General features: G+C 35.4%; 2 protein-coding genes across 3 annotated transcripts; one reads left to right on the forward strand and one right to left on the reverse strand.

The window, feature by feature from the left end:
- The first annotated feature begins 259 nt into the window (after positions 1 to 259).
- LOC108907091 (nuclear pore complex protein Nup98-Nup96) lies at positions 260 to 12,884 on the forward strand. The gene is made up of 15 exons (XM_018710619.1): positions 260 to 538; positions 594 to 809; positions 1,942 to 2,337; positions 2,539 to 2,942; positions 3,004 to 3,289; positions 3,343 to 3,490; positions 3,635 to 3,863; positions 3,925 to 4,273; positions 4,328 to 4,662; positions 4,722 to 5,096; positions 7,235 to 7,610; positions 7,669 to 7,868; positions 7,922 to 8,175; positions 10,993 to 11,571; positions 11,623 to 12,884. The coding sequence occupies exons 1-15, from the start codon at positions 481 to 483 to the stop codon at positions 12,431 to 12,433; spliced, it is 5,016 nt and encodes a 1,671-aa protein (XP_018566135.1). The 5' UTR covers positions 260 to 480; the 3' UTR covers positions 12,434 to 12,884.
- An 804-nt stretch (positions 12,885 to 13,688) lies between these two features.
- Positions 13,689 to 18,917, reverse strand: LOC108906686. 2 transcript variants are annotated; one of them, XM_018710028.1, is made up of 3 exons: positions 18,770 to 18,917; positions 16,998 to 17,232; positions 13,689 to 13,813 (listed from the first exon to the last, which is right to left on the reverse strand). In XM_018710028.1, exons 1-3 carry the CDS (start codon positions 18,788 to 18,790, stop codon positions 13,758 to 13,760), a joined length of 312 nt encoding a protein of 103 aa, XP_018565544.1. In that variant the 5' UTR covers positions 18,791 to 18,917; the 3' UTR covers positions 13,689 to 13,757. The 2 variants fall into 2 exon arrangements, with proteins under 2 accessions (XP_018565544.1, XP_018565537.1); XM_018710021.1 differs by lacking the exon at positions 18,770 to 18,917 and having other exon boundaries at positions 16,998 to 17,501.
- Between the last annotated feature and the right edge of the window lie 228 nt (positions 18,918 to 19,145).

Here is a 19,145-nt window from a genome sequence, read left to right on the forward strand (position 1 = left end):
ACCAATAATTTTAACTCTTTCGATTAATTGAGATCTCTGATAAATAAAACTCGCCTAATGTACCCTGAGGCCCTTTCGATTAGGCAAAAATAGTAGCTAATGGCAACTTAGAGTTACTCTGAACTGATATTAGTTGCTAATCGGTCTTATTTTTGCTAAAACGAAAGCCCGCCTGGTCTGTGGATATATATCTCAGTGCCATGGAATAACAATGTATAATGGATTAGATTGACACCGTATTATATGATCTCTGTTTTTGTTATTTTCAGTGTCTCAAAACAAATCGGTTAGAGGTATTAAACAATATTTTTTATACGTAATCTCAAAAGATAATCAATTAATTTGCGCTGTATATAGATTTTGACCTGAAACTCGATCGCTATAAGGCCTTAGAAAGGCCGTTATGTGTTTTTAAATGTTCCAATAAACTGTGACTCCTTAGTTTTCTGTCAGTCGTGTAACCCTACTTCAGATTTCACAATGTTTGGAAATTTGAACAAACCCGCATTTGGAGCCACAGCACCCAACACATCCTTTGGTAAGTGAAGAAATTAAAACAGCCCATGGTTTGTACAATTTTTTTTCGTTTTAAGGTTTTGGTGCAACCTCTACGGCAAGTGCGAATCCCTTTGGACAGAGTCAACTTTTCGGTAAACCTACCACTGGAACTTTCGGCAGCCCATCCACCTCGACGTTCGGGCAACCCAGCAATACTTCTTTGTTTCCCTCGACACAGGCACAATCCACGAACTTATTCCAAAATGCAAACACTACTTTCGGAGCCCCGACGTCTACCCCGGGCGGTTTTGGTAAGTACTAGTAGTGAATTTAAGTTTTTTTACTGTACGGATCTTCAAAATATTTTAAAAATTAAGTTTAACGCGGCATGTAGCGTATGGCTGAAGACTATGGCTGAAGAAACGGTTGGAGATTGATTATTGGTGGATATATTTGGGTAGGATTCAAGAAAATGTATTGGATTAGGTTGGGAGTGAAAAAATTGTTTTGCAAATAAACTGTATAAGTTTAATTTATCAAGAGATTGTACTGATTGTTGTCTGTACTATTTCTTTGTAGTATGTTGCAATTTAAATCTTTAAATACAAAAGTAAATGTAAATTATTAACGTTAATTTGTGCGTGAATCATCTTACAATGATAAGTCAACTATTTCTTTAGCATACAGCCGTTTCATGTACTAAGTTCCAAAATAGTAGGCAGCGGGTCACGTAAATGAATCAGACAATTTTTGCAGTTTTAAATCTGTTAAAATAATTTTCTCTGCATGGAAAGTGTAATGTGCTCTACATTGGGCATAGTGTTCCAATAATACGTTACCAGCGTTCTAATTTTCGCTTGTCGTGCAGAAAAAGAGACGAGCGTTACACAGTTTTATTTCTCAATTTGTCAGTTTCTAGACGTTTCCCTTCACGTCATATGCGTGCTTTGGGATAATCTAATTTTAAACAAAATCGACATCAATTTGTTGTTGTATATTTATTAATTTCTGTAAAAGGAGACTGTCTACAATTTAGGACTCTAGTATAGTCTAATTTAAGATATTTTGAGGATTTTACTAATAACTAGTGGCATTTTTATGGTGTGTAATATTTCGATTGTTTTTATCTTTAAACTTGATAATAAAATTGTATGAAATACAGATAAAATATTTTCAAATGATCGTCAATTATGTTGAATTTTACTGTTATTTCAAATTTACTAAAAAATTATATATGCTTCAAAGAAATTACAGACAATAATCAATATTACAAGTTTGTAAAATATATGTAACAATATAAAGTCTATTAGAAAATAAAAATGTACGAATTAGATGCATTAAAATACATTTTGGCACTATCAGAAGCGAAAGAACTGACTATCATTTTGAAAAAAAACGATTTCGGGAATGACCCCAGACATTTTCACTTTGACCTTTCCCCAGGCTCTTCCAACCTATTCGGACAGCAACAGGCCTCCACTAGCGGCCTGTTTAACACATCCTCCACGTTCGGACAACAAAACAAGCCGCCCGGCTTCGGGTTCGGCACCCAATCCGCCCAACCAAGCCTGTTCGGACAGCAACCCCAGCCGCAACAGACATCCAGCATCTTTCAGCCGTCCACCAGCAACCTATTTGGCGGCACTACCGGATTCGTGGGCCAACAGGCCGCCGGGACAGTCGTCAAATTTAACCCGGTTACCGGCACGGACACTATGATGAAGAACGGGGTGGCACAGAGCATCAACACCAAACACCACAGCATTACCTGCATGAAGGAGTACGAGAACAGGTCGTTTGAGGAGTTGAGGTTCGAGGATTATCTCGCCAACAGGAAAGGTAGGGGCGGGAAGAGGTTAATGATTTAGAGCGTCCGATTGGATATCCAGACTTGAATCCAACAGAAAATAATGATTTTAGTGATAGAGTAGTTAATTTATAAGAAATAGATATTTTTAATTTATTTTTAAACAAGGTTGTCCTGTTTATACTTATAAAAAGTGAGTAAAAGTATATGCAGTACTATATATATATTTTTAGGACCGCAGCAACAAGCTGGTTTCGGTGCTCCTCCGTTCGGAGCAGCCGCGACTTCAGCTCCATCGCTGTTTGGTCAAACGGATGCCTCAAAATCGGCTTTCGGACAAACTACCGGTTTTGGGCAAACCGCTTCGACTTTCGGGCAGAATACGAGCGGTTTTGGGCTAGGAAACCAACAGCAACAGTCCGGGGGCTTGTTCGGTAAGCCGACAGGTTTTGGAGCTCCCACCAGCAGCACGGGTACATTTGGTTTTGGAGGTACGACCCAGACGGCGAATCCTTTCGGCGCCACCCAAGCCGCCAAACCATTCGGAAGCACGATGCAACCTATTTTCGGCACAAACACCAACACAACGCAGCAGTCCGGGTTTGGTACGGGATTGTTCGGGCCAACAACCACACAGGTGCGTATTTCTTGTATGTTGTTTACGTTTTAATTAAATCGATGTGTTTAATTTCTCACAGAATACAGCCGGAAGTTTATTTGGTAAACCTACGCAGCCCACGACGGGTTTTGGAGCAGGTCAGACGTCAACGGGCTTCTCGTTTGGCCCGCCAGCCTCCACACAAACCTCCAGTCTTTTCCAGCCCAACAAACCTTTGTTCGGTCAAACCAGCACTACCGGAGCTTTCGGACAGACGAATACTTTTGGAGCTACAAATGCGACGCCTTTCGGCAGTACTTTTGGCAAAACGACGGCGCCGGCGTTTGGTACATCCCAACCGTCAGCTTTTGGTACTTCTATGGGAGGTTCGTGGAATCATTTTTGTGTGAATTTTGTTTTTTTAACGACTGGTTTTCAGGTTTTCAAAATACGGGAACTTCACTTTTTGGTAATACAGCGGCTAAACCCGGCGGACTTTTCGGCAATACTGGATCGACGGGTTTGTTTGGTAATACGGGCACAACATTTCAACCTAACGCTGGTTTTGGTCTACAGCAACAGCAGTCGTGAGTGTTATTTCTGTGCAAGTGTACAATTTTTCATTTATCGATTTGTCAGTTTCCAGCTTAGGCGTTTTCCTTCAAGTCATATGCGTGCAAATGAGAAAAAACATACTAATTATTCCAGTGTGATTATTTTTGTTTTTCCAGGCTGTTTCCACCCCCCGAACAACCGGCCGTCTCTAACTTGGCTCTGCTGACATCAGATCCATTTGGCGACGCTCCCCATCTCCTGGGATTAGAGCCGAAAATCAAGACTGATTCTCCCTCGGTATCAGCGACGGATCCCAAGGAGCTCAAGGCCCTGCTCGACCCCCAGAAGAAGGTCGATTTGTCGCACAATTCAAAACTGAAGGTATTCCCTTTGAAAAGCGTCAGGGTAAGTTCGAATATTTTAAACTGACGAACGAATTCGTTCATTTTTAACGTAACCCTTTCAGGACAGTCTCTTTGAGGGCTTGTCCCCAAAATTTAAGGAAGACGGCAACAACTCTCCCGACTACGTCAAGACGAACTGTCGCCGATTGGTGTTGAAACAGCGACCGAATATGAGCGGAGAAGGGAATTCTCCGGGTCTGATGCGAACGGACATCCTGAAGCACTTATTTTCGCCTGACGAGAACAGCAACTCAGAGAATAACAGGATCGAATCTGCCGTGCAAAACGACCTGAGGACGACGCCTTTACGACTGACCTTCGATAATACGATTAACGAAACGAAAAACGCTTCCGTTCAATCGTCGACGCATAAAGCAGTTGTTCATAGCGTCGACAAAAACACTGGGCCAGGTACTTAACCCGGTTAAAAATAACGTTTATCGTTTACTCACCTTTACGTTTCAGATCATAAAAGTGTGTATTCCGCGGCGTTCGATGACGAGGAGGAACCTGTTAACTTCGCGGGTGGTGGCGACACCTCGAAGACCTACCCTTGCGGCATCGTATGCACCAGGCCCGAGTACTACACCTTGCCCGCTTTGGAGGAACTCGGCCAGTACGTCGACGAGAACGGTGCCTGCATAGTCAAAGGTTTCACGATCGGCAGGAGGGGCTACGGTAACGTCTACTTTCCCGACGAGCTGGACGTGGCGGGGCTCAACATCGACGAATTGGTTCACTTTCGGTACAGGGAGATCAACGTCTACCCTGACGATTCTAAGAAACCGCCAGTCGGTCAGGTAAGAATCAAAAACGCACTTACGTTTTCCGTTCCGGTATTTTATTCTTTATTTTTCAGGGTTTGAACCGTAAGGCGCAGGTGACCCTGGATAACGTGTACCCCCGTCGGGCAGACACCAACACGTTGATAAAAGATGTCCAGGAGCTTTTGCAGATGAATTTCGCCGAGAAGCTGAGGAAGATCACCGTCAAGAAGGGGGCTAAGTTCGTGGATTTCCGGCCCGAGACGGGTTCCTGGGTGTTCAAAGTCGACCACTTCTCCAGATATGGCTTCAACGACAGCGATGAGGAGGCCGAGGCCAACGACAAGGAGGCACAGAAGAAGAAAAACGAGGAGGGCAAGAAAGTGGAAGGTGGCGCCAAAGAGGGCGGGGAGGTTCCCCCCAAAGTGGACCAGCAGAAGAAGAAGGATGACGGCGGCAAGGAAATTCAGGTGAGTTTCGTACATATGTTGGATTGAGTTCTGGAAAGAGTTTCGGCTAAACAATTTTAAAAAGAATATAGTACTACGTTTATTTTAAATATTCCACGTCTTCTTTTCAGTTATTATGTAAACTATCTTTGTTCTCATTTGTACAGGGTGTTACTACTAGGTATGGTACATAACCTCAAAGTGAGGTTATACTTATACAGAGGTTATCAGTAATAAGGATTATCATCAAGTTTTCTCAAATTCTTACCCTAAAATTGAATTTTTTGTAACCTTTTTGTCCTAATTTTCATACACCGCCGCTGAATAGGCTAATATAACCTCAAAAAAAAGAAAAAATTAAATGGAATGACATAAAGATTATTTAAAAATCCTACAAAAAAGGACTCTTGTTTCCAAATCGATGACATCAACTATTTTGGATAATAAACGAAGTTGTTTTGGGACAATCCTAAAAGTAGTTCAAATGCACTTTTGCGCTATAAATAAAATGTACAAGACAATTTAATTTTATACAGTTGTAAGTTATTAAAATCTTCAAAAAATAATTTAATTTGTATTAGTAATAATTTACTTGAATTTAATATTAAGCTGTTTATTTTTTTTTTTTTAATGTGAGCGATTACGGCCAGTATTTTAGCAAATAAAGGTCACTAAATTCTTTTACCACTTTAAAATCTTAAGGATTTTGTTTTTTGTAGGTGCAATTTTTTTTACCAGTAATAAGTCTACCAAAAATAGGCTAATATAACCTCAAAAAAGAAGAAAAAATTAAACGGCGTAACGTAAAGATTATTTAAAAATCCTACACAAAAAGGACTCTTGTTTCCAAATCGATAACATCAACTATTTTGGATAATAAATGAAGTTGTTTTGGGACAATCCTAAAAGTAGTTCAAATGTACTTTTGCGCTATAAGTGAAATGTACAAGACAATTTAATTTTATACAGTTGTAAGTTATTAAAATCTTCAAAAAATAATCTTTAATTTGTATTGGTAATAATTTACTTGAATTTAATATTAAGCTGTTTATTTTTTTTTAAATTGACCGATTACGGCCAGTATTTTAGCAAATAAAGGTCACTAAATTCTTTTACCACTTTAAAATCTTGAGGATTTTGTTTTTCGTAGGTGCAATTTTTTTTACCAGTAATAAGTCTACCAAAAATAGGCTAATATAACCTCAAAAAAAAAAGAAAAAATTAAACGGCGTAACGTAAAGATTATTTAATCTACTACACAAAAAGTACTCTTGTTTCCAAATCGATAACATCAACTATTTTAGATAATAAACGAAGTTGTTTTGGGACAATCCTAAAAGTAGTTCAAATTTACTTTTGCGCTATAAGTGAAATGTACAAGACAATTTAATTTTATACAGTTGTAAATTATTAAAATCTTCAAAAAATGTAGTATGTATGGGTAATAATTTACTTGAATTTAATATTAAGCTGTTTATTTTTTTTTAAAGTGAGCGATTACGGCCAGTATTTTAGCAAATAAAGGTCACTTCTTTTACCACTTTAAAATCTTGAGGATTTTGTTTTTCGTAGGTGCAGTTTTTTTTACCAGTAATAAGTCTACCAAAAATAGGCTAATATAACCTCAAAAAAAAAAAAGAAAAAATTAAACGGCGTAACGTAAAGATTATTTAAAAATCCTACACAAAAAGGACTTTTGTTTCCAAATTGATAACATCAACTATTTTGGATAATAAACAAAGCTGTTTTGGGACAATCCTAAAAAGTAGTTCAAATGTACTTTTTTGCGCTATAAGTAAAACGTACAAGAAAATTAAATTTTATGCAGTTATAAGTTATTAAAATCTCCAAATAATCTTTAATTTGTATTTGTAATAATTTACTTGAATTTAATATTAAGCTGTTTAATTTTTTTTAAAACTGACCCATTACGGCCAATATTTTAGCAAATTAAGACCACTAAAGTCTTTTACCACTTTAAAATCTTGATGATTTTGTTTTTCGTAGGTGCAGTTTCTTTTACCAGTTATAAGTCTACCAAATTTGAAAATAATTGCATATCAAAAAAAAATAGCAAAATATTAGTTTAAAAAAATATTAACTTTTCGAACAAAAAAAAATACTTTCGGGCAATAATTTCCCATTTACTTTATTTCTAGGCCAGACTGAGCATGGACATGGACATCTTCGTGGAGGACGGCGACCACTTCAATCCTGAAGACGACCTCCTGCCGCAGTCCATGTACGGCGACAACGTTTCGGAGGACGATTATCACGTAGTGCCCCAGGGCGTGCCCCTACACTTACCATATTACGACCCGTCCAGTAGGTCGACCAGCAGGAGCATACAAATCATGAAATCGACGTTATTTGACGACGACAGATCCTCCGACGCCGGAAGCCACATACCCGTCATGAAGTCGTACCTGGACCTGACGGAGGACATCCGGCAGTTGCCCGTCATACGAGAAGAAGTGTTACCCAAGAAGAAGACGGTGTTGAGGCCTAGGGTGGACAAGGTCTACAATTTCGTAGGTGAGTATTATTTTTTTTGAGTTCAAGGCGATGGAAATTAATATTAATTTCTCAACAGGTGCCGAAGTCGCTCCCAGCATAATCCCGTCTAGGACTTATATGGATCTCGGTATGTTTAAAGGCAAATCGTTTAGGGTAGGCTGGGCTCGCGGTTTCGATTTTTTTGGACCAAACGCAGATCTTGACGGAAACAACGCTGAACTGTGCCGGAACACCATCGATATCGGTGTCTACTCCAAGGACTTCGATCCTTTAAAGGTACGGGTTTTACTGAAAGTAAAAACGTCGATTATTCAAATTTTTCGTTGCAGGAATTCCTCTCGGACGCTTTGGAGGTCGTTCTGGAAGAGAGCGCTTGCGAACTGGACGAAAAGCTCATCCCGACCTTTCAGATCCGCAACGGCGACTCGTACTTGAGGAAGCAGGCGAAGCTGTTCTCGAAACTTGCCGCAAAGTACAGCGCCATGGAGAGTCGTTACTCGTACAGCATCTGGACGTTGGCAGAGGCGCTTTGGGGCCCCGGCGAGAACACCGTCTCCAATCGGAGGCACCTGCTTAGCGAGTGGTAAGTTTACTGTCTTCATCGTGAAAGCGAAGAAAAGCGAATTGAAACTTGAAATTTTGAGTTTAAACTATGAAATCTTGATTTGAACTTGAAATTTTAGGTTTGAGTTAAAATTTCAAGTTCAATTTCGAAATTTCAAGTTTATATTTGAATTTTTAAGTCTAATTTCGAATTTGATATTTTGTGTCTCCAATCAGATACACTTGGTTAGTGAATGGTACATTTTCTTCGTTATGAAAGTATACCTTTTTTATTTACAAAATTTCGAATTCAAACTCCAAATCTCAAGTTTGAGTTAAAATTTGAATTTTTGTTTAAGAACCTTAGATTTCAAGTTTTAAATTTAAAATTTAAAATTTCGTGTTACCTAAAATTTCAAGTTCGATCTCAAAATTTCAAGTTCATACTTAAAAATGCAAACTAGAAATTTTGCGTTTAAAACTGAAACAAGTTTGAACCAGGAACTTTTGAGTTTGAATTTAAAATTTAGAAAACTAAAATTTTGCGTTTAAAACTCGAAATTTTAAGTGAACTTGAAATTTAAGTTTGAAATTCGAAATTTCGAGTTTGAAACACTTTTTATTAACCAAATTACAAATTCATACATTTTGTGACAAAGTAGAAGTTTGTTAAAATTTGAAAATTCATGTTGAAACCCAAAATTTCGTTTAAAAATGAACTTGAAATTTCACATTTAAAACTCGAAATTTTAAAAGTAAACTTGAAATTTCAAGTTTGAAATATGAAATTTCTAATTTGAAACACTTTTTATTAACAAAATTACAAATTAATACATACATTTGTTAGCATAGAAATTTCGAGTTTGAGTTAAACTTTGAAAATTCATGTTGAAACCCAAAATTTCGTTTTTCAAATTTGAAGTTTAAAAAATGAACTTGAAATTTCACATTTAAAACTCGAAATTTTAAAAGTAAACTTGAAATTTCAAGTTTGAAATATGAAATTTCTACTTTGAAACACTTTTTATTAACAAAATTGCAAATTCATACATACATTTGTTAGCATAGAAATTTCGAGTTTGAGTTAAAGTTTGAAAATTCATGTTGAAACCCATAATTTCGTTTTTCAAACTTGAAATTTAAAAACTGAACTTTGAAATTTCAAGTTTGAAATGCGAAATTTCGAGTTTGAAACACATTTTATTAACCAAATTACAAAGTCATACATTTTGTGTCGCAGTAGAAATATCGAGTTTGTGTTAAAATTTGAAAATTCATGTTGAAACCCAAAATTTCATATTTCAAACTTTAAATTTTGAAAGTGGACTTGAAATTTCAAGTTTGAAATGCGAAATTTCGAGTTTGACACATTTTATTAACCAGATTACAAAGTCATACATTTTGTGTCACAGTAGAAATATCGAGTTTGTGTTAAAATTTGAAAATTCATGTTGAAACCCAAAATTTCGTTTTTCAAACTTGAAATTTTGAATTTAAACTAGGAAATTTTGAGATTGAAACGGGGAATCTTGATTTGAACTTGAAATTTAGAACATTTAAAATTTCATACAAATAACTAAAATTTCACATTTGAAACTTGAAATTTTAAAAGCGAACTTGAAATTTCAAGTTTGAAATGCGAAATTTCGAATTTGAAACACTTTTAATTAACCAAATTACAAATTCATACATTTTGTGTTAAAGTAAAAATTTCAAGTTTGTGTTAAAATTTGAAAACTCGTGTTGAAACCCAATATTTCATGTATTACAACCAAAGTTTCGTTTTTTAAACTAAAATTTCACGTTTGAAACACAAAATTTTAAAAGTGAACTTGAAATTTAAAGTTTTAAATATGAAATTTCCAGTTTGAAACACTTTTTATTAACCAAATTACAAATTCATATATACATTTTGTGTCAAAGTAAAAATTTCAAATTTTAAGTTAAAATTTTAAATTTCATATTTAAAACTATAATTTTGTTTTTCAAACTTGAAAGTCACCTTAAAAATCGCCCGTTTTTTCACAATTCGCAGAGAACTAAAGAAAATAGATAAGAATATGTTTTTGGTCTCAAATTACTCGCCGTAAAAATTAAGATGAGCATAGCTTTTAGTGTTTTGAAAATTTTCAAAAATCACCCCTATTTAAGGGTTGAAAAGACGCCCAAAATGAAGAATTGAATATTACCAATAAATATAAAAACTATTAGTATGTGAATTTTTCTATCCAATGATTCTTGATACAAAGAAAGATTTATTCTCATGATTGAAATAAGCATGTTGAATTAGAAAATTCACCCTTAAGCGCGCTCAGGGGGTGGAATCATCCCCAACAATAGATAATATCAGAAATAATTGTACAGATTCCAAAAAATATATATTCACATGCTAATGATTTTATATCAATTGGTAATATTCAAATTTTTCATTTTTGGCATTTTTTCAACCCCGAAGTAGGGGTGATTTCTAAAATTTTCAAATTAATAAAACCTGTGCTCATTTCAGTTTTTTACAAGTAATTTGCCACCAAAAACATATTTTTATGTATTTTTCTTAATTCTCTGCGAATTGTGAAAAAATTGACGAAAATCACAGGTTTTTTTGCAGTCACTCTTTTATTTATGTTTGAAATTTGTAATTTTGAGTATGCAATTAGGGACACGTCCTGATAAATGTTTTAAAAATGTCAAGTTTGTTTACGAAATTTCCGGTTCAAATTCATGTTGAAACTTGAAATCTTAAATATGAAGTCATGTGAGCAGAAATAAGGATAAACGATATATGGCATTTCTGCGCCTTCTTCATAAACACATTTCTTAACCATTAAACGTAAAAAACTTGATATTTTAATTCCAGGCTAAAGTTAAACACAAACTATGACGATCTAGCCACGACGACGACAACACCAAAACGTCTCTTCAACCAACTGTCCGTTTTCAAGATACCCGAAGCCGCTAACCTCGCCATGGACGAACACATGCCCAGCCTTTCGCTGATCATCTCGCAACTGAGTTTGACCAACAGTACCAAACTCTTCCTTCAGGAACAGATCGAGGGGTGGTACACCTCGATGGCGGCCAACCACATCAGCGACGACATGAAACGCATTTACCTCCTCCTGTCCGGCATACCCGTCAAGGAAGGCATCAACGTTTTCGAGGACGTCGACTGGAAACGTGCCTTCGGGATGCACCTGTGGTACGTTTGTCCTGTTGGCGCTCCCGTTCAGGTAGCCATCGAGCTGTACGAGCGTGCGTTCGAGAACAAGGGATACGCCGACCTTCCAAATCCGCCGTACAGAAGCGGTTACCGGGAGGAAAACACGTTCGACGTGATTTACCACGTTTTGAAGCTGTACAAGACGAGGGTGCACAGGTTGAGCAGCGTTCTGAATCCGGCGACGCACACGGACGATCCCCTGGATTACAGACTAAGGTAACAGCGTTTAGAATCGTTTTTAGTGAGATTATAACCGTAACATTTCAGCTGGTTGCTGCTGCAACTGTTCCTGTCGCTGGACGTGGGCTTAATAGAAGACGCGGAGATAACGAAGCTCTGCACGAGCTTTTCCAACCAACTGGAGTCGTTGGGCAAGTGGGAGTGGGCGATTTTCGTCCTGCTGTACCTGAAAGACAACGCCCTGAAACGGAACCTCGTAACGGCCATCCTCGACAGGAACCTGTCCGCCGAAACCGACAGGAAAACGTTGGACTCGCAAAGCGATCTGGTGAACAGGATGCGGCTGCCGCCCGAATGGATCCACGGCGTCAAAGCTGAGAAATCCCTGCTGCTCCAACGGCACTTCCACGCTTTCAACCACTTCGCCCACGCTCGGAACTACGGCAAGGCCAACGACGTCCTCGTGCAGCACCTACTCCCCGGCCTGTTCATAAACGAGCAGTACGACGTCATCAGGATCCTCATAGCCGCCGTTGAACCGGGATCCGGGGAGATCCTCCGTTGGGCCAACGACGTGGCTTTGTTCTCCGATTTCCTGTCGCTGCAGGAGGACGTTATAACGTTCAGACCAGAGGATCTCCTCAAGCTGCAGATGAGGCTGCAGTCGATCGGGGATCGCGTGGCGACGTTCGACGCACGTACCGACCAGCAGAAGCTGTGCGTCGCCGAGATGTCCAAGCGGTGCGCCTCCGTCTACAAGGAACTTTTCAGGAAGTCCAGGACGGGACTGTTGGGGAGCTCCTACTCGGATTTCGTGGAGGGCCTGGTGATGCCGCCGGACTACAAGCAGGACGAGGCGCTGTTCCTCATCAAGGAGTCCAATAACGTTATGTGTTGAGGTTAATAGTGATAAGTGCCTGAATTGATGTCGAAAACGTGCCACGGAGGCCGAGTGTTAGAAACGATTTGTATCGAAGGTAAGTGCTAATTTCGCGGCGATGAATTTGACCAAAGTGAAATGTGGTGTGAGATATTCGGTAAAATATGAATATTTCATGTACGCTTTGAGTTGACCCTAAAAATTATTTTGAGTTTTTTGAGAAATTCACAGTTTAAGATCAGGAGCCACGGTTTTCGTAGCTGAAGGATATTTGAAAATTCGCCTTGAAAAATAAAATATTGTATTATTATGGTGTTGCTTTGTACTATCTTGTATTTGTAAGTAAAAATGTAGTATTAAGTATATGTACGTTAAGGGGGCTCTACAACAAATAGGCAACCAGCAATACATTTTTAGAGATTTTATTGCACAGTTTGTCTAAATATGAATCGATGCACAAATAACAGACTTTCCCCCATTCAATCGCAGATTTTCTATAGAATGGACTTAGTTTGAAACACAAATTACTTTTTGTTGTAGAGGAATTTGTAATTTGTACCGTAAATTACAAATTTCTTTACACCGAAAAGTAATTTGAGTTTCAAACCAAGTCCATTTTATAGAAAATCTGCGCTAGAATGGAGGAAAGTCCGTTATTTGCGCGTTGATTCATATTTAGAAAAGCTGTGTAATAAAATCTATAAAAAGTCGGCTATTTCCTATAGAGCCCTCTTAATTTTATTTTATTTGTTTTATCATTATTTTTTAAGGCCATTTGTTACTCGATAATTATATTGTGGAAAATACTTTGTCAATTATTTTTTTCAATAAACACATTTTTGTTTCAAAGTGTATAATTGAAATTTTGTACTATTTAACCATAATTATACTTGTCTCCTAAACCGTTTTTCACTTCATAGTCTCTTGATACCAAAATTTTATTTTACGTGAATATATTTAGTAAAACCACATATTTTCATATAAATCGGGGACTACTCTGTATGTGCACAACATATTTAAATCGTTACTTGCAGTTTTGAATAATTATCAAGGATTTTTTTTAAAATCAACTCTCCCCGTTGTTTCACGATCGCCATCTACCGGTCAGTAGCTATAATAAACGATTTCCTACTTTTAGGAAACTATCATAATTAATAGATTGTATTAACTTCATAGTGGATAGATGGCGCCACCTACTACAAAATACTGGCGCCAAAATTTGAAGATAGAAAGAAATTGAGGACACAAATACAACATAATTTTACTACTTTTTATTAAGAAAAATGTTACATGCAGTTATATTAATTATTATAGCACCAAATGTACATTAATTATTTTAAATTTAGTAACTTTTTGTATTCATTGACCTCCTTGAGCGTTTCAGAGATTTCCTCTGTCCTGTAACAAATAAAAACATATTACGTCTTAAACGCCAGTTCTACTGAAAAATAGTGTCGAGCAACAAAGTTACTTCTGCGAAATGTCACTGTCATTCATCGGCGTTCTTTGACTTTTCGCTTTCATGTTGTTCGCTTCGTCAGGCTGAAAGGATAAGGTTGAGGAGAGCAGCGAAATGCAAAAGACATTCAGCAAAGTTTCGCGTGGAAGTAACTTTGCAGTACAATAAAAATTCCAAATAAAGGTCTAAAAATAATAAACTATAAATGCATCATAACCTAATAGTGTATATATGGGGCATTCCACGCCAAATCGGACAGTTCGAAAAATTTAAATTTGTGATTTCCTTAATTTTTTTATATTTTTTAGTACCCCTCAAAAAATCATTTCTGGTAAATTGTGAGATTTTTTTAATTACTTGTTCAAAAGTTATAAAATTTTCAAGAAAAACGCTCTTTTTAGTTTTTTGATCATAACTTTCTTAATAATGGTCCAAATTAAAGCTTTTTTTATAAAAATCTTTGTTTTCAGATGGCCTTTACAGATAAAAATGCAAAAAAATTATTCAAAGTGTTTTTGATTAAGATTTTTGAGTTTGAAATTTAAATCGTATTTTTGAAAGTGAGTGTATCTTTCGATTTTTGTGAAAATATTTTATTTCAAACTACTATTCTTTTAACAACTTTTAGGACCGGTCCGGTCGTGGGCCCTCCATAATTACTATTTTTTTTTTTGATTTTTGAAAATTAAAAAAAATTCACTATAAATAAGTACTGATTTTTGTCTCTTTTTACTTATTTTAAATTAATTTGAATACTTTTTAATTATTAATAGGTGTTTAAAATCAATAATTAAACGTCTATTTATAAACAATTATAACAAACGTTTTTATTTATTTTCGTGTTCTTCTAAAAATTATTTAAAAATTATTTTATCAATGCTATTTTTTGTTGCAAAGTATTTTTTTATTTAAACAATAGTATCTTTATGAATTTCTATCAAATTTAAAAAGAGTCGCACATCTTATGAATATTGCTGTCAAATTTTCAGCTGAGAAATACTATTTAGATGCAAGAAATATTAGATTTGCGTTACAATACAGCCAAACCCAAACAAACCCAAAATTTCATTCAATCATTCCAAGGCACAAAATATTATTTTGTAAACTAGAATTTCCATAGCTCCTTGGAAAGATTGAATGAAATTTTTGGGTCCCAATGATTGACTTAGCTATATTGTATCGCAAATTTAATTTTTCTTTTGCATCTAAATAGTGTTTCTCAGGTGAAAATTTGACATCAATAATAATCATAAGATGTGCGACTCTTTTTAAATTGAATAGAAATTCATAGAGATACTATTATTTAAATAAAAAAAATACTTTGCAACAAAAAATAGCATTGATAAAATAATTTTGAAACAATTTTTAAAAGAACACGAAAATAAATAAGAACGTTTGTTATCATTGTTTATAAATAGACAACGATTTACTTATTGATTTTAAACACCTATTAATAATTAAAAAGTATTCAAATTAATTTAAAATAAGTAAAAAAAGTAAACAAAAATCGGTACTTATAATGATTTATACAGAAAACTTTTTTTTTTTAATTTCAAAAATAAAAAAAAATAGTAATTATGGAGGGCCCATGACCGGACCGGTCCTAAAAGTTGTTAAAAGAATAGTAGTTTGAAATAAAAAATTTTCACAAAAATCGAAAGATACACTCACTTTCAAAAACACGATTTAAAATTTCAAACTTAAAAATCTTAATCAAAAACACTGAATATTTATTTCTTTTGTATTTTTATCTGTAAAGCCCATATAAAAACAAATATTTTTATAAAAAAAAAGCTTTAATTTGTACCATTATTAAGAAAGTTATGATCAAAAAACCAAAAAAAGAGCGTTTTTTTGAAAATTTTATATCTTTTGAACAAGTAATCAAAAAAATCTGAAAATTTACCAGAAAGGCTTTTTTGAGGGGTACTAAAAAATATAGAAAAATTAAGGAAATCGAAAATTTAAATTTTTCGAACCGTCCGATTTGGCGTGGAACGCCCCATATACAGAGCCAAGTCTTGTGACACAACAAGGTACGAAAATGCCCTAAATCTTAGCATATTAATGATTCGTTTACAATGAACAATGACGAACCGTTACGTTTGCGCTTGAGAGATAATGCGGTCGCTGATTAGTTGAACAAAATCTCGTGAAAAATCACACCAATCGGCGATTGCATTATCTCTCATGTGTAAATGTAACTGTTCGTCATTGTTCATTGTAAACAAGTCATTAATATTGGTGATGCCAAGATTTAGGGAATTTCCGTGTAATGTTGGGTAAGTTTGACGGTCGCGTAGCTTGTATTGTATAAAAGCTCAGTATACAGGGTGTTTCAGAGCTATCTCGACAGGCATTATCTCGGAAACTAGTCGAGATAGAAAGAAATGTTATATAGAAATAGTTTTTTGCTTAAAAAGATGCGTTTAATCATTTTATTTTCAAATATACAGGGTGACCCAAAAAGATGGTATATTGCGGAGCTTCAATTTTTTAAATGGAACACCCTGTATATTCGTAAGTTTTTGGGTTCTTTTTATATTACGATGAATTTATCGAGGCAAAACGTCTGAATCTGGGTCGGGCTGAGACAGTACAGTATTGGGGGTCATGAAGGCTTGAAAAAAATGTAATAAAATTTTCAGGGTCGTATTTAAAATAGTGTTGATAACAAGTTGATGATGGTTATGGAAAGATGAAACGTTGCATATAAAAATTGAATTTGTAACAGCCTGTATACAGTGTGTTTCGCTAATAGTTGAGGAAAATGAAGGGTGTGATTCTTTGCCTCATTTTAAGAAAAAAAGTTGTTATTAACATGGATCCGCAATAAAACATTGGCGGATTAAAATAGGCTTTCAAAATGCCAATTTTCCCAGTCGTAAAAATTGTTGCCAAAAGAACCCGACGCAATCCTAAAATTTCCGCCACTGTCATAAGAATAAAAATTAAATTAGCGCTCAAAAGTAGTAAAAATCAATGACAATACGTGTACGAAATTTAAATTCTATATCTGAAACGGTTCTGAGATATCATCAAAAACCCTCCGTAGTTGGATCGGATATTGGCGCATCTCACTGTAAACTAAAAAAAAATGCTCGGTCGTAAAATATTATCTACCTTTGGCCCACATCGGGGTCCCTGGGAGAACCTCTTCAAAAATGTCCTGTAGAAATTCCTCAAGCGCATCGGGCCTGTGTGGGGCTGTACGAATATCGAATATCCTCTGGCACTCCTCCATTCTGGTGCTCGACGATGGAAAAACTGTTGTCTCTAGAGAACTTATCCATACCCCTTCTCCATGGATAAAGTCCTGGATGACGTCTATGACCTCCCTACGGGAGAATTTCTTTATCTGAAATACAACGAAATATCTTCCACATTTTCTGGAAGAAGGACTTCGGTGGCCATTTGACTTATGCATTAAAGTACGTATTATTTACAACAAAAAATATGAATTCATTTGAAAAAAATCGTTTTATGTCAAATTAACTAAAAACGAGCCGCAACTTCAAAGTTTATTTTCTCACTAAGTTTATCAGTAAAGGCAGGACAGAAATTTTTATTAAAATTTCAATACACAATCAATTAAAATTAACTAAAACTGAAGAAGTTTGCAACATGTTGTTTTGAAGTCGCCATATTTTTTGGTGTCAACGTGGACAAAAGAACTTGAATATTTTCAACGATCTTTTAAAAAATCTATATTTTTTCAATGTTTCGTTAAATATTAACTAATACTGTTAAATAATATAAAAATTGAATCGCCAATTATCACGTGTCTTAAAATTTTGTTTAAAAAAAATATCATTATTTTTAGGTAGATTTCATCAATCTTTAGTTATAGTGTTTATGAAGATAGTTGAAACCGTATAAAAACTAAAAGTCGGCATCTCTTTATTGTTTCCGGACTGCCTGGGCACAACAAAGAGATGCCAACTTGCACAATAAAGAGATGTCGACTTTTAGTTTTTATACGGTTTCAATTGTCTTCGTAAACACTATACCAAAATACACAGAAAATTATGTATTGTATTGTATGATTTCAAATTTTATAAAAATCATAGGTTCTTTCAATATCCATTAATGAAAAACAAGTGAAATCAAGCATAAAGGCCGTGTTCTTTTGTACTTTTATTCATCATTTCGATGTGATGGATTCCATAGAGCTAATAAGAGATCAGAATTTTTTAAACAGACCAATCGTAATACATCGATGGAATTCATAACAATAAAACGAGGAATAAAAGAACAAGGCCAAATTGAAAAATTCGATGAGTTGCAGGAGATTTTCCGAGCATTGCAAATGTTGAAAGATTTAAGAATTAATTTAAGAATTTGAGCGAATACAGGAAGAATAATAACAGTACCATTAATTAAAAAAATAAACACGTTCTTAGAGAAGTAAAAGTATAATAAAAACTCTGGCTGTAACTTACTTTAAATTCTAGTAGGAAGCCCCAAGAATTTTACAAACATAAAAGAAAACAACACATTTCGGTTCGATACCCAATCATTATTAGTTTTAAAACTTCTAAACAAGAGTATTATACCTTCTACCTCAAGCGCCATCCCCTTATCCCCAACGGGACTGAAATTGTACGTAAACAGAAAAAATTAAAGTGAAGCCGACTAAAAAATCTAAAAAATAACGTCCTGTCACTATTTTGTTATTTTTGTTTGGTTATGTTTTGTTGCACGCAATAGCTGCATTTGTTTTAACACTTGGTTAGTTCAGTTTGGTCATATTGACCAAACTAGAAGTGACCGTGATTTGAACTAACTGTAGGTTAAATAAAACACACATCTACTCCATATTAAATTTTGACGTCTGTTCAATTTCAGTTTAATTAGGTTGTTGTTGTCAATCATACTGTGGCCAACATACTTACAATCAACATACACATCTTCATAGGATGAACACATATCCATTATCAACGGCTTATTTTTGTTATTTAGATTTATGATTATTATTATTTGTAGGTTATGTTTTGTTCGGTTATCTTGTTCACTTACTAACCACGATATTAGGCTAGGTTAGATCGGAAAGGGGGGTCATATTTTGGTTTGTTCACTTGTTTAAAAAAAACGAACTTGGTCAGAACTGTACTGAAAATGGATTAACAAAGTGACCAAGTGTGTAAAACAAATACTAGCGGTTGCCGGATCTAAACGCGTTGTGATCCTAAAATCACGTTCGTAGCTGTTTTGTTATTTCCGGATCATGTCAGATCAATTATCAAGATCGGTAATCCCCTTTTCTCTTTT

The sequence above is a fragment of the Anoplophora glabripennis genome, unplaced genomic scaffold (genome assembly GCF_000390285.2).
Source record: "Anoplophora glabripennis isolate ALB-LARVAE unplaced genomic scaffold, Agla_2.0 scaffold59, whole genome shotgun sequence".
Taxonomy (NCBI): Eukaryota; Metazoa; Arthropoda; class Insecta; order Coleoptera; family Cerambycidae; genus Anoplophora; species Anoplophora glabripennis.